Consider the following 16,914-nt stretch of genomic DNA (forward strand, 5'->3'; position numbering starts at 1 on the left):
AACACTTTTGCAAAATAAAGTCATGTATGGCGGCAAACAATTGTATGTGGTCCAACAGATAAAACTGTTTAAAACACTTTTGTCTTGTGGTATGACTTACAAAAACATTTGGTCCAAAAGACAAAACTGTATTAATTGATCGAAAAAGAAAAACAGAAGACATTAATAATAAAAGCAAAATCAAAGTCATGTGGTCTAACTCACTCATCAAAGAGACGACATCTGCGAAAAAATAATAATAATTGTAAAAAAATATATATTATTGTTAAGATGTGTAATATCGGGTTTTGTAATCATAATCTGATTACAGTCTACTTTTGCTTTGGCAAATGAAGATGAGGGTTTAGTGTTTGGCGAGAGAACATGTTGGTGGTAAAACATTTGCTCTCAGATTGATGCAGGGGCCTCTAAATCAGTGTGGCCCAACTCTGAAATCAAAAGCAGCAGTTATTCCACTCTGTCATTAATCAAAGGAAATGACAGACTTCCCAAATTACACCATTGCTCAAGTCATGGGGTTTTAGCATATGTGTGGAGGTCTGATTTGCTTTCCACATAATCAGTTTCTGTCTAGGCCAGTGCCCTCTGAGTGTGTAGCCCTGATTAGTACTTACTCCTCCCATCAGATCTGCATCATCACAACATGCTCTTTAAATCACTGCTGCTGTTCCCTAATATCAGGCTCCTCAGGGGCAAGCTTGTACCTGATGTCGTCTTTAACTCTCAATGTGTTGTTCCAATAATAGGTTTGACGGCAGAATTGTCTACTCAGGGGGAAATAAATCATCATTTTGGAACTTTGCAACTGTGCAAGTTGGCTTTTCAATTTCCTACATCCAGTAGTGTAACACTTACAAACAGAAAATGTTTTGCCTTGGCAAAAAAAAAAAAAAAAAAAAAAACATTAGCATTTTTTTCCATAGCATTTTGATTTTTTTATGTTACATTTGGTGTTTTTTTCATTTCTTTAAATTTGTATTGATATTGTTGCCTATAATTTTTTAAAATATGTTTTATTAATAAAGTAAATAAATTGTAAATATAAAATTATAATACTTTTTTTTTCTGACCAGTAAATATTATTAAGGGTCTTTTATGGTAAGTTATCTACCCACCAACCATTGGAATGTTTGGCAGGAATCTGATTTTGGACTCGTACCACATTTCTGACAAATGATTTTTACTTGACGTACAGTCCATCAGAAGCTATACAGTAGCTCCACTAAAAGCCCAAGATATAATTATTGATCCTCATGGTTGTAGCCCTTCATTTGTATTGATTGTGTGTGTGAGACAGTGAATGTAAGATGAACCTGTCTCACTGTGATTGAGAGCTCTCTTTATGGGTGTAGCTTGAACAAGGTTTTATTGTCACATCCTCAAATTCAGTCATGTATCTAACATTCTGCCCATTTTCTTTGAAATGTCAGTTATTGGTGAATCATCAATACAAATGCTTTATCAAAGTCCATTCCAGGTTGTAAGGATATTGTTTTTTGCCCACCTATCTTGACACATTTCAATAAGAACCTCTTTGAAATCTAAAAACAAGCAAAATTGTCTTTGTGCAGCACAGAGAACAAGAAATGCTTAATTTATACATTTTTTAATTGGGGGGGAGGGGGGACTCAGTAGGGTTGAACCTGCTGCTGTTTAGATTTTTTTTTTTGTGAGTTTTTTGTCTATAAATATTATCTTATATCAACTGTTCATATTGGAGGAGACATCAGAAAGAATAAGGACACATACAATATTTAAGTTTTGGACACATACTATCTCTCTCTCCCTTCCTCAGAGTGCCCAATTCTACAAGGTGACCAATGAAAACTATCACAAGGCAGCAGAAGAGGTCAACGCCAAGTTCAAGTGAGTTCAGTACGACACACTCTTGCACTCATCATCTCAAAGTCCAAATACAGCTGTTCCACATGCTGTCATTCATTATTTTGTAAGCTTTATCTACAATTTAAGTTGTTATTCACTAAAGTCTTGTTTGACTAAAAATTTTCTTTGAGAAGAACTCTTATCTTAAACATTTTGTTATTAATAACTCCTTTTGTATTTAAAAGGAAACATGTGAGGGTGAGTAATTGATGACCAGAAATCCCTTTAAATCTACCAAACTAAAAGATGTTTCCCTCAATATTGTGACAAACTTGTCATGAATGTGATGTCTTGCCCATTAGGCTACTATAGCTGGAAACAAGTAACTTATGAGCTCTACAATTACAGGACATTTTGGCTCAATATGTCTTAAAGTGACCTATTAGCCCCAAATGTAATGCATGTTGGTTAAGGGCAAGTGAAGGGAGGCCAGCCTGTTTCAGGACTAGCCTGTGCTCACAAATCACATTAGCCAGTCATTATCCCTCTTCCTCAGTGTCAACATAGGGATCATCGTCTCTTTAGAAATGTCAGAAATTGATTTGAACTGTCCAATGAGGCAGAGTCGGAATCAGGAGGGGGGAGGTTGAACAACTAATGCTAAATTGCATTAAGAAATGCATTTATACAGCATTAGCCTGACATGGTTCTTCGCACAGGCCTGAGTCGGGGTGTCATGTGACCAGCGAGGCCACAGTGGATGCTGTGATTGGCTGATTGCATTAGAGAGGTGCATTAGCAGCACTCTGATTGGATTATGAGATGGAGGGAGGAGAGTGTGTGAGAGGGTTTTTTTTCTGTGTAATGAAATGTCTTCAGGGTCTGATGTTACACGAGAAAAGACGCAAGCTCTACTGACTGCAAGAATAATGAGGTTTAAATGAATGTGCATGAGAAAGAAGAACAGAAACTGTGTTTAGATTCTACATTAGAAACACATCTATCTGTATTGCTTTTCCCAAATGGATATTTCAACAATATTCGCCCTCTGAAGGGAAAACAGGTGATAAGATACTATCAGGAATTGAGTCTTTTTTCCTGAGAGATGGAAATCTATCTAAGAGGTCCAAATCTACATAAATTATGATATTACCATAAGTTTCAATTTGTAAATGGTAGTAACTGAAAAAGATTTTGATGTGAATGTGGGTTTGTCTCCTGGATATCAGTCTGGTATAATTGCTTTCCGATGCATGTGTATTTGTATAAGAACATACCCATTTGATTTATTTTTATTTACTTCTACTTTGTCATACTGTATTTAACCTTTTCATCCTGAATGTAGGGGTGTCCCCAACTAAGTATTTTCAGACTCAAATCTGAATTTTCGAATCTTGCCGATATTCGACTGATAGTCGAATCATACGTTTAGGGGCGGGGCAAAATACATTAACAAGATTCAAGTCAGACGTTGGACTAACATAATTACTGATGTTAACACAAAGGGAAAATATGTAATGAACACCTTGCAGATATAAATGGGGGTAAATAATGTTTCATGTTTTGATGAACGGATAGCTAACACTTAATGTGGGCGAAACCACAACAATTAACAATTTGATTTATTTTTTACAATAGTGCTCTTATTATAACGTTAGTCTAAAACACAAGCAGTAAATGTTCTGCATTTCTGTTTTGAGCTGCGTGCGCTGAATATGACCAGTAGAGTGACGCATTTGATAGCAAGTTTTTAATCAGTGGGATTCAACTCATTATTTCACACAGATTACAGAATACGCTTTGTTATTTATACAACATAACGTTAATATTAAGACTTAAAGGCTATTTGCAAAAAGGGTCCGAATGCGGACTCCTTTTGTGGACGCGTTCTTCACGAAACAATGTGCAGAAACATGGCTGTTCGACTGATAGATTGGTAGTCAAATCAGGCTTCTCGAATCAAAGCATTGATACGTTGATTATTCGGAGTCACCCCATCTGAACAGGAACAGCAATACAGTGACAAAGTGTTAGGTTAGGGTTGGAATGACATTTATCAACCAGTGTGCAAGAGATATGGTTTAACGTTAAGAATTTTGACGTTAAGATGGGTAAAAGTGGAGTTTAGGATGTAACGTTGAGGGTTTGAGGTCAAGGTCAAGTGAGGATCAAGATGTTAAGAATGAGTTTATGAGGTTAGGATTTAGGGTAAACAATTAGGAGGGATTTGGACTGGACTGGGAAATGTTGAGACCTGTTTAAAGGTTGAAAATTGGGGGTCAGGGTTAGGAAAATTGGTTTGAATTAGAGATTTGGGATAAGGTAATGCTATGACTGATTAATAGGAATGTTGTTCTTGGACCAGCAAAGGTTTTCAATCAGAAGATGTTTAAAGTATTGGCACATACAAACTGCAGCTAAATTGACCTACAAATTCAGGTAGTGACATTTACAAAAAATTCTGCGCGTGTAGAATCAAACTGAACAGCTAGGTGTTAAATGACGTATTTAAACATGTATAAGAATTAGTATAATGTAATCACAGGGAATAAAGCAAATAAGCCTATAATAAACTTAAATCCAAATGTGATATCTTGTCAATGGTTGTTTAGTTGAAATAGCATAACAAATCTTTGTTCACTGTAATATTACTTTGGTCTAAAATAGTGGATAGCAAACATGCAAGATGCTAGATTTTTGCTACGGTTACCATGGTGTCCCAATTTTGAGAGTTAGTTCTATTTCATACACATATAAAATTATAATTTATAGGATTTACTCCCATATCCCGGTTTTCACTTCTGAAACTTCATATTGTATACATGGCCCATGTGTATTTTAAAGATATGTACACGTTCATGCATGCACACAAATACATTCATGCAGTGCTCACAAATACATACACACACACACACACCGCATACACACAAATTTCTGTTCCTTGCAGACTAATGTCAACCTGTGCAGCTGTGGATGCTGGATGAATTACAGATAAATGCCTGAGTGAAGAGTATGATGTTTTCTCCAGCCACCTGTCAGTGTTGACCTTTGCCCTATCCCTGTGATGCTGTGTTTAAGCAAGCATGCACTCTGTGTGTTTGTCTTGTGTCCCCAGGGGGTTGCCATACTCTGTCAAGTTCACAGTGTCGACCTCTTCCTATGTTCTGCTATCTTCTACACTCTGAATGGGTGTAGATGTGTCTGCTCACCCAGTTTAGTCACCCATTAACATGTTCTGTTTGTGTCAAAGGGCACTTGTCGGAATTATTGTCCCAATGCGCTACACCAAAGTTTAACATGATAATCAGTCTGCTTTTAATAAATAGTTAAACCAAGTATAGACTAAGGCCTGAAACATCCTCTACACAAGTACAGTATGTGAATGCAAAGACTTGGTTTTATGCGTCATTATAAATAGATTATAATATAATATAATATGCATTAGGCCTATATACTGTATCATTACTGCTGTTATGGGGCACTATAGTGGGCATTAGCATAAAACTGTATTGTTATAGTCAGATACTAAAATCCAGGAGCATTTTGTGATAATAAATAATGAGTAAATAAATAAAATGCTAAATTCTAAGATCAATTGTTGTAAATACAACTGAATTTAGTGTTATAATAAATAATAATTATATATATATATATATATATATATATATATATATATATATATATATATATATATATATATATATATATATATATATATATTAGGGGTGGCACGGTTCAACTTTTTCATGGTTCGTTTGTTTCACAGTTTTAGAGTCATGGTTTTGGTACAGTTCAGTATGTGCTATGTTTATGGAAAAACTTGAAAAAAATAAATAAAATAAAATAATTTAAAAGATTATTCTATCCAACTACAAGCAACAGCACAAATAAATAAAATAGAGTAAAGATACAAAAAATAAACAGTGATTTTCAGTTGTTGTTTTTTTTTTAGGTAGGTTTAGCATTAGTTTTTAGGTACAGTAGTTTAAAAATAGACATATCAGGCTTTCTATAGATATCTCTCTCATGTCTCTTCGTTGAGTATTCACTGAGTTACAGTTCATTTTAATGACGCGTGTCTAAATGAAGATCAGCGCAGACAAAGGCTGCAGACAGCACACCTTGTTTGTTATCTTTATTTTATAAGTGCACAAAGTTTTGTTGTTATTATGTCTGTATGCAAAAAAAGTAGACCCATAACAGATTCGATTGATGTATTGCTCTTATCTGTACGATCAAAACTGAAAGTGTAAATTAAGTTATTTTCGGGGTTATCATGAAAATAGCCTCATAACTCGTATACGCGTTAATCGACTCCAGAGGCTTAAGAGAATGGACTAATCCAGCTATACCAAGAAAATTTTTGGGTGAATTTGTCTATTTACACACAATACTTCAGAGAGAGCTTAATATTTGCGCACGTTCTGAGGTGAGGGTTTGCACGCTTCAGATGAGCGCACACACAAATATTCACTGCGCGCGCAAGCTTGCGTCCTTTTGGCTCTTAAATGTTTAAACTGGCAAAGCTTAAATTAGTTTAGTTTAAACAAAATTAATGTGTACTATTCAGGTCATCTGTGAACGTCTGCTATCAACACACAGAATAAATGACTGGTCTTATTCCAGCATACAGCATTCGCATTGAACAAGAGTTCATGAAATTCTAATTTATTGAGATGGACCTATTCACAATATAGTAGTATTTATACAGTAGTTTATACATTTATACAAAATACAGTAGTATTTATAAATAAATAATTTATAATTAACTAATATATTATTAAAATATATAACCATTTTATATTTTTAAAAAATGTATTTTGTCTAAATAAATAAAAAATACTAAATACAAAATTCAGTTGTGAATACTGAATTTATTTTTATTTAAAATAAATTATCATGGTTAATTTCCATTATTATTCTATTCTTTTATTATTATTATTATTATTATTATTATAGTCGTATGTATACATTTTCAAAAAAATACATTTGACAGTGTTGTTATATTATATTTGATATCTGATATCAAATTATAAAAAGTTCAAATGTCAGCTGAAAACCGTCACAGTACCTATATATTGTGAATCCTTAGCACCTGCATGTGCATTAATTCATAGAGGTTATTTCTGACCCTACATGAGACTGTGTATTGGCATTTTCTTGCGTCTCCTTGGAATAACCCATCATACACCTCAAGATCTCAGACTGTAATAGCCTGCTCTTTAGAAGAAATAACTCCTCTTAAAAGGCCATGAAGTTTGACTGCCTGTTGAAGCACAGCTTGACCTGTCTCAGAGCACACAATTATAGCTATTACAACGAAATATAAGTGAATGGCAGTAGACCAGCCATAATATTTAAGCTAAATGTTCTGTTTTAAAAGAGGTCATTCTATGGCTTAACGGCAAAGAATATCAACGTAGAGTTAATGGCCTTTTCGCTCAACAAGAAAAGCTCCACACACACACACACACACACACACACACACACACACACACACACACACACACACACACACACACACACACACACACACACACACACACACACACACAGTTATGTCTGGTGCTGCTACAGGTTATCAAACCCTCATCATCTTGAAAGTGTCTCTCCAGACTGCAGGCTGGCATCTTTTAGCTCTGTTACATCTTTACCGCATCTGGGATTACCTATATATCATTCTCTTATCTTCCCTCTCACCCCTTCATCTTTTTTTTGTCTTTCTCACCCTGTCATCAGCACTCTGTTCATCTTCTCCATCCAAAAGCCTCTCTCTTTTTCCCAATTACATCTTTTCCTTCCATCCCGAAAGGTAATGGGATGATGCGAGTTCGTTTCGGAGCCCCTGGTCTCTCGTCTTCGCTGATGGATCGCATTTTAAAAACGCCGTAAATGAGCGCTTATCATTTTTCTTCGTAACTGCTTCATTTGTTTGGATTTCTGTCTGCCTGTCACACAAGCCGTCAGCTCTTAAATGAACATACATGTGGTTTTTCAGAAGTGGACGCTTAACCTCTTCACCCCGCTAGACTGCGAGTGCTCATAATGATGACAGATAGTCACATGTCTGTTAAGAGAGAGATCGGAGTTCATCCGGGGCCGGCTGTAAAACACTGGACTTAAATACGCCGCGCCGGCGGGACGATACTTCATTAGTCTTGATTTACAAGAATTAAGACTGTTTGAGAAATGTGTGTTGGTATTTTAATAAGCCGAATGCTTCAGAAAAGGCTTATCTTTGTGCCTTCTGTCTGCCGTTTCTGTCTGCTGTCTCTGTCTGCTGTACTGTGGCCGAACAGTTTTTGTCTAGTAAATCCCCTACAGACCGCCACACCTATAGGAAGTCCTTCATGTGCTGCTAGTGGAGTTTAAAAGGAAGGTTGCAGAACCATGGGATAATTTAGAACACTCTCTTTCCGTACTTTTCCTGCCTTTCATTCAGAAGCTCTCTTTTTCTCACTCCTCCTGTGATAAAGCATCTCATATCTCTGTGCATCTCTCACAGTCGTCCCAGCGCCTGCTCCCAGTGATTTATGACCCGCATCTATTTCTTTTCTTCCAAAAATCATTTCAGTTGGACGGAGGGATTTACGTGGGGACATGAATACATATATACATGTCTATGATATTATAGAGCTGTCCTGCTTTTTGACTCCAGATCCGTGGATAGTTAGGAGTAGAATGTAAGAAAGATGGCAAAGGTGCCATTCAGCTGTGTTGATGTGTGGGTATTTTACTCATAATGCTATTGAGTGTTAAAAACACTTTTTTTCAGTTTTTTTTTTTTTCAATTCCAAATTGCATGTTATTCATGTTATGTAGTATAATATGCAAGATTGGGAGTAGTGTCTCCAAAATTATATGTTGAAAGTAGTATGCCAGTGATTATAAGCTATATCAGAAGTATGCATGTTTTAGTTTATATTACACATCAATCTTTTGCTACAGAGGAGGATGAGTTTGTGAGTTTTATTTGACCTTTTGAAATAGCAATAATGCAGGCTAAAATGTCAAACCAAAGCTGCCACTCATTTTTTTATTTTTTATATGTGAACCTAAAAATAGATAAACTAACATAATTCATTTATAATCATTGTCAGAGGAAAGATTAAGGGTTTTGAAAATAAATCTCTTAATCTCATCAGATCTGCATTTATTTGATAAAAAAATACAGTAAAAACTGTATTATTTCATTTTAAGGTAACTGTTTTCTATTAGAATATGTTTTTAAATGTAATTTATTCCTGTGATGGCAAAGCTGAATTTTCAACAGTCATTACTCCAATCTGCAGTGTCACATGATCTTTTAGAAATCAATCCAATAATCTGATTTGGTGCTCAATAAATTTGTATTTTTTTCTATTATCAGTGTTGAAAACAGTAGTGCTGCTTAATGTTTTTGTGGAAATATAAAAAAAAATGTGTATTGTTTTTTTTTTTTTTTTTTTTTTTTTTTTTTTTTTGATGGATGGATGGAACATTCAGCCATCTGTAATTGTTAAGGTTTTAGCCGTTGCTAATGTTTACATGCTTATATATCATGCTTTTTTTTTTTTTTTTTTGACTAATATTGTCCACAGTCCTGAAACTTAAAAAAAAAAAAAGGAGTTTGTGGCTCTTTTGAAATTATCAAGTATAAATGGACCATTTTTTTTAAAGTGGTGGTCCCAGTATTACTATACTGTTTTATTACCTAGCCTACTTAAAAATATGTACTTTTCTATTACCAGTAAAGTACTTCAGCTTGCTTTTTCTGTCTTGTTTTCTCAATTTTCCTTTCTTTTTGCCTCTTTTTGAGGTTTTTCCTGTGACAGTCTAGAAGAGGGATGATGTGTGAATTTGAGTGGATGGCTTGAGGAAATGACAGAGAGATGTAGAAAGCATAGGATAAGAAAAGAGAGAGGGTGAATCCCTAGTCCTTCTGGGGCCCAAAGACTCTTTCATTCATCTGCCCCTTCAGAGCAGCTAATATGAATGACGGCGCGGATTAAACCATGTGTGATCTAGAAAAGAGTGTCTCTCTGAATAGAGCGGGATAACATCTCCCTTCTGCCCCAATTCTTTCCTTTGCCTTTTGCTGTCCCAAAGGTCATACCTGTCAAATGAAGAGTTTTGTGTGTCTGTGTGTGTGTTCTAATCCCCCATCAACAGAGGTGATGTTTCGTTTTCGGCCATGTTGGGCCTCAGGGAACCATGGTCCTGTGTCCACTGAATCTTTGGTTGAAAATTTTAGTGACCTCGAAGGATGGAACAGTTGTTGATGGCGATCTGCAGGGTCTTATTAAATCCAGCAAGAAACACAATGCTGTCTAGGTCAAAGTTGAACATTCTGGGATGTTTGCAAAAACATTTCGAAAAAGCTCTCAAGTTGAATTCATGTTGAGTGAATGCTTAATAAGTATCATATCACCATGATAACCATGATTTCTTCCAAAATAGCATTACACTTGCTTATAGATATTTTTAAACATTGAATTATAGATTGTCAAGATTCTTTTTAAATGCTTTACAGGGAACCCATAATAAACGTGCATGCATACATAAATGACAGTATGCATAACTGTTTTGGAGCCCATTTCTTTACTTGAAGTTATATTTGTGAAAGGGACAATTTAAAACAATTAAAAAGAATCTTAATTATTCCAAACATTTGACGGTCAGAATATATTTTCCCTGTAACTGTTACAAAACAAAGTTGGCCATAGACAAGTCCCCCCCGATAATCCATAGCAAGCCTTCATTTGTGAAATGTGGGATAAGAAAGATAAATAGAATTGTGTCACATGATGTTTGGGATTTTTCTTACAAAATGTAAGTTGATAGTGCTGTCTTACATCGGACAAAATATTTATCAGGTTTATCGGTGTAGACTTTTGGGCTCAGACACATGGTAGAGCTGGAGGGGTTTAAACGCAGGTGTGTGTGTGTGTGTGTGAATCTACACCTCAGAGACACAAGCTGCACTGATTAATACTGCTTTCAGTTGTCTGGGTGAGTGTGGCTGCTTTACTTAGCTGTACTTGTGCAGACAAAACTGTGACCAGAAGTTCACTAAATCTGACAAATTCCCTTTGGAGACAGAGGCGAAGGTCATCAAAGGTCAAAAATTGATTAATATATTAGGGTTTTTTATGCATTCCAAAAATGCCAAAAAGTTCATTTATGTTTGAGTTTAGATAAGTAATTATAACAAGCTTTATAAAAGCTTTTGGCATATGTTCATTTAGGTGAAATGTGTGTGGCCTGATGTATGTCTTGAAGCGGCACCTCGTTAGACCCCCTGCCCTGTGATTCAACATGCAATTATCCCACAAACGAATTCTGCACCAGTCAATTCTGCTATTGATTAGTGATTGATCTGATGTTTACTTGTGAAAGCACAACAAGAATAGAATTTAAAAACTCTTTGTCACTGCCACAGGATCAGTTTTTTAAAAATGGAAAATGTAATCATGATGGATGACCACATTCGTTTGCTAAATATATCTGTCCTTTGATGGTTTTTACTCTCTCCTTCTTCCCTTCTTTTACGTTTTTGTTCTCTCTCTCTTAGGCGGTATGACATTAGTCCAGTGTGCACCGACCTTCAGGGGCAGATTCTGAAGTGCTACAGAGAAAATGGCGGGAAAACTCTGCTGTGCTCCAACATCGCCTCTCAATACATGCAGTGTGTCAACAAAGCTAAACAGGTAAATATTTGTCTGATATATTCACCATTGGATAGTTGTAGTTTAGTTGAACCAGATCAAAAATATCTACAACACAATGTTTTTTTTTTTTACGTGTGAGTATTTTGTAATATTTAACACAAGTTTAAGAAATTGATAAATGTTATATTTTATATTTAAATTTTATATTAATAAATTTTATATATATATATATATATATATATATATATATATATATATATATATATATATATATATCTGTGTGTGTGTGTGTAAAATGTTAATGTTATATATTATTAAAAAGTCTATATTTTTTTATTCATTTGGTAAATATATGTGTACTTTGAGATATTTTATTCTAGGGAATATATAGAAACTTATTACCATAAAACTCATTAACATGACTTGAATTAACATGAACTAAGAATGAACAATAATTCTAAAGCATTTATTAATCTCTGTTAATGTTAATTTTAACATTTACTAATGCATTTTTAGAATCAAAAGTTACTGCACTGGGAATTAACATCAGCTAACAATAAACGAAAGAATTTTCATTAACTAACATTAACAAAGATTGACATGGGAATGAATGCATTGTTCATGTTAGTTAATACATTAACTGATGCATCCTTATTGTACAGCGTTACCTGTGTTTTATAAGTTATAAGTGTTTTATTTTTAATAAAAAAAAATACATTTTGAGAGACAGATAGAGGTTGTTATTCTAGAGAACATGAGAAATGTTTCAACATAATATGAAATGTATATGTTTTAATATAAATGTAAATTAAGTTTATTTTTTAAATTCAAGAATCATTCATTCATCACTCAAGTCGAAACACCCTGCTTGTGGTATGCATCAAGACACATTCTAGTGTGTGTGCATCTTCTGTTTTGTATGTTCAGTTCCCAGCAACCCTAGCATACGAATTAGCATCTACAGCTTCTCTTTAGCCCACAGAATTAAGATCCATTGAAACAACGTTGCCGTCCTCTCCAAACCCTGTAATAACACACTCTCTTCCTGACCCGCACCTCCATTTGCAAACTGAAACTTTTGCCCAGTGTTCTCTCACTTTCTGCTTGGCTGCAGGCGCCACTAAGTTCACTCTAAACTGTAGGCTCAGACGAAAGACTCATTTCCATAATACCAGCTGACAGCTGCTGTTCTTGGTGCAGGCGTAAGTGTGTGTTAAATGAAGTAAGTGGGAACGGGGACATGTCATTTAAATAGCGCCCTCCCAAAATCCCGCAATGCAAGGATGGAAATGAGCAGAATTGGACCGACCCTTTCCGAAAATCTCCTCCACACACTCCAGCAATTCTGTGCAAACACAATTTATATTCAGATGGGTCTTTCCATTAGATTTTTTACAACAGCACAGTTTTGGGAGCGAGAGTGAAAGTGTGTTGCCCTCTGGAGTATTAGTTTAAAGCAACTCAGTGAGTTCTGCCGCACTTAAGCAATACATCATGTAAATAAAGAGATGTTTTATTCATTGTTGTGCATGCACCAAATTTACCTGTAACTTCTTTAGCATCTCGAATGATTTTGTGTTTGTGTATATGCATGTTCTTTCATGCAGGCCTGTACTTAGTATTGTTGTCTGGTAAATTTAATATGGATTCCCAGTAATGGCATGAAGTATTTTATGATTTTATTGACTCGGCTGTGAGGAACAGAGGTGACCTGTGTAATAAAGGTTTATTAGTCACACAGGCAGACAATAAATAACGGCCAGATAACAAAATAGCTAAACTGCTTCTGTGCTGTGTGTATGCATGAGAGAAAGAGATGGAGGAATGTGCAGCAATGCAAAAATATGTATATTTTGAATATATGAGGGCAATGGTTTGATGTGCATTTACCATTTACTACAGCAAATACTTTTTATAATGTATTAATGAGTCAGTTACTTGAGTAACTACTCTGACAAATTCAGTGTGTACCGTATTTTTCGGATCAGTCGCATCAGTCCAAAAATACGTCATGATGAGGAAAAAAACATATATAAGTCGCACTGGACTATAAGTCGCATTTATTTAAAACCATGAACCAAGAGAAAACATTACCGTCTACAGTTTCTTTTAATATTTTTTGTTTTGTTTTGTTTCATTGTTCGGAGTCGTTGCTGTGCTTTTGATCTTTTTTGTTTAGTTTTCTGTTTTCTTGTTGTTTTGTTTAGCTTTTTTATTTTGTTTGCACGACCACTATACAAAAAAAAAAAACATTCGGTGTGTTTATTGTCAGAACCCATTCTTTTATTTATTTCGTTTTTATTCAAATCAGCGTGCAAACTCGTAGGCTGTGGTATAATCATAGTATCGTAGGAAATTAGATAAAATTGTTTTGTCTGGTCTGTAATATTTTCACTTGTGTAGTTTTTATCAAAAATAAAGGTCTTAGAAAACAGTTTGGTCTGTTTTTTATTAGTTGAAACTTGAGTGCTACATCACATGTTTGCCGTCAGAAGTGGGATGGGTTTTAGATCATTTTAGAGCAGGGGTGTCAAGCTCAATTCCTGGATCGCCGAAGCCCTGAATAGTTTAGATATAACCCTAATTAAACACACCTGATCCAACTAATCAAATCCTTTAGGCTTATTTGAAAGCTACATGGAATGTGTGTTGAAGCAGGGTTGGAACAAAACCCTCCGGCCCCCAAGGAGTTAACTTTGACACCCGTTTTAGAGGAAATGGGCATGTCACACAACCTTTCCATGATGGTATCAGTCTAATTTGGCTAAATCTTCAGCAAAGTAACAAATCATTTCCCCCCAAAATACTGTAGTTTGATTGGACACTCTGTCACCTCAGCTTTGACTTGACATGTTTTGTAGGTTCACCTTCAGTCCATGGCATTTTTGACCTCCATCTATCGCCACTTTAGATCACGATGTCTGATATGGTGACCAGTCCATGCTTGTCTTTCTGGGTCTGGAAGTCCCTCAGGATCTGATCTTTGTCATTTTAAGAGAACAAGAACCAGATAGCACTGTAGATTTGTATAAACAAGTCTTTTTAAAAGAATCTAGATAGAGTTGCTCTAATCGGTGGTCGCCATTGCTAAAGAGCCAAAGAGGAATTAATTCTCCTGATACGGCCTGAGTAGTCGAGAGGGTAACAACAGTGATCGGTCATGGCTGTGGCTGTGTGGATGTAATTACTCCATGGTTTATCTTTGCTGGACTGATAATATTTTGGCTGTGACCTTCTTCTTCTTCCATCACTTTGTGAAGCAGTGACTACGGTACATCCCGAGCTGATAGTGCCCTGAGCCCAGAGATAAAGCATATGCCCTCTTCCTCTAAAAGCACTGTGAATACTACTTTATCGCCAGTGATCTCTCATTCACTCTTTTTTTATTCTTTAAGTATGGTTAAATACTCCTTACCCTCCTTGTCTCTTCTGTTGTCCGCTCTATCGGAAAGAGCAGAAGAGCTTGGTACTACAGCATCTGTTTGTGCCAGGGCCGATTTTTCACTGGGTCAAACTTGTGTCCTTCAGAGGTTTGGAAGAAATGCCGCCACCTGTTCCAGTGTTTTTCTCCGTCCTAGAACCGTCTGCATATTTTTAGGAAAATAAGCAATGAGTGTGTGAGAGAGATGCAGAAATGCATTACCTTATTGCAGTGCCTTAGAGATGTAGTACCATAAGCTAGTACCATACAGTAGTTATTTGACCAATTTAAATCAGTTTTTTTTATTGTTAAAAAATGTATATGTTGAATTTGATATTATTTTTACATTTTTATTTTAATTTTAGATTTCTATGCACTTTATATTTTCATTAGTTTTTATATATTTAGCTTTTTTTTCATATTAACTCTGTTACTTAAATTTATTTTAATTTTCAACTAGTTTTTCAACTAATATTTATATTTTAAGTAATAAATAAGAAGTTATTTCAATTACTGAAAACTATTTATTGTTTTAATTTTAGTTAATAAGAACAATGATTTAAATAGATGTTAAATAGGTGATTTTTTATATCCCATTTTGCTCAAAATGTCCAATTACATAAAATAGATTGCTGCTGCCATTAATGTTGAGTTCAAATAAAGACGAAGCTGTTGTTTTCTCTCCAAACGTTTCTATGGCTTCTTCCTTTGTTATCATTTTGACGACAGACCATGACGCCCGTCTATCTTCTCCTCTCCTTCTCTTCCATGCTCTCTCTCCTTCTCTCACTTTCTTATTTCCTGTTATCGTGCAGTAACCTGTGAGAGATGCGTATTGACGGGAAGAAAGTTTACGTTTGGTTGGGTTGGGGTTTTTTGCTTCCACTGTGGCTTGCCGTGTGGTTCACCTCTCAAGAATATGCACACATGCACTCACATTCGCTTCTTTTTCCCATTTAACTCTCTCTTTCGCCTTGCGTATTTGCATGCAAATGCCATGGAAATGTGCCACTGCATCTCTCGCTTCTTTCCTAACATGCACTGCCTTTTTGTCTTTGTCTAGGACAAGTTGAGGACTTGAGGTTAAGTCTCTGAGCAGGAAGAGAGGAAGACCTGTTTGTATCTGTGATCTCACCGATTATCGACTGTTGCTGAAGGAAAGACGTCACCCGGAGACACTCCTGAGCAGACCTGAAGCAGAATCTGCAGTGAAATGAGAGCTAGACACCTTTGAACCTTCCTTTTTTACCTATACCTACACTTTTACCTTCCTCCCTCGTCCCTGTTATTTCTCCTTTTTCCAGGAAAGGGAAACTAGTATCCATTTATGTAATGGACAGAATCAGTAAGCAGAGGTGATCGTACAGTAGGTGGAACTCAAACGTTCTGAGCACCTGAACCAGAAAATGCAATTTGTTTTGGTTCACAAAGGATAGCACACAGCGAAGAGAACCAAATTAGACACCAAATATTGGCTAATCTAGAACCAACCACAGAAATCTGAGAAGGATTCTAGGTTTGGTGGGACTGGTTATGTAGCGTCATTAATCCAGCCACCATACCTGTGATCCACCCTGCTAACCCACCACAATCCATCATCATCCGCTGTTCATTGTGTTTTTGTGTGTGATGTTCATTGCTGTTTATTTTGTCTTGTTAACACCAAAAAATGTCAGGGCTGATCCCCGATCTGCTTTAAAGAATAAACTATTCAAACCCTAAACCACTTTTGACTGTGTCTCAATACTAGGGCATGATTAAACACATGTATCAAATTAATCACAAGATGCACAATGAATTAATTATTCAGAAATAATCACATGACTACATATACGGCCTATTTTGGAACTTAAGTTGCATTATACTGTATAAAATCAAAGTATCAGATGACAGTCTTTGGCTGTTAAATTGCATCTCACTCTTTGTCAGTTCTTGCGCTGTAAGTGCTGCATTTTTTTATAATTTTAAAGACGCATTTAAATGTTTTTGCTTTTTGTTTTACTACATTTATGATAGATT

The 16,914-nt window shown here is 35.6% G+C and overlaps 1 protein-coding gene across 5 annotated transcripts in view; it reads left to right on the top strand.

The window, feature by feature from the left end:
• LOC127975285 (MICOS complex subunit Mic19) overlaps positions 1 to 16,618 on the top strand; it is a 57,300-nt gene extending 40,682 nt beyond the window's left edge. For all 5 annotated transcript variants that reach the window (XM_052579214.1, XM_052579222.1, XM_052579230.1 and 2 more), the window contains 3 exons: positions 1,796 to 1,866; positions 11,378 to 11,513; positions 15,959 to 16,618. In XM_052579214.1, coding sequence (XP_052435174.1) covers positions 1,796 to 1,866; positions 11,378 to 11,513; positions 15,959 to 15,976 — 225 coding nt within the window. In that variant the 3' untranslated portion in view covers positions 15,977 to 16,618. The remainder of the gene's footprint in view (positions 1 to 1,795; positions 1,867 to 11,377; positions 11,514 to 15,958) is intronic.
• The last annotated feature ends 296 nt before the right edge of the window (positions 16,619 to 16,914 follow it).

This window comes from Carassius gibelio, chromosome A4 (genome assembly GCF_023724105.1).
Source record: "Carassius gibelio isolate Cgi1373 ecotype wild population from Czech Republic chromosome A4, carGib1.2-hapl.c, whole genome shotgun sequence".
Classification (NCBI taxonomy): Eukaryota; Metazoa; Chordata; class Actinopteri; order Cypriniformes; family Cyprinidae; genus Carassius; species Carassius gibelio.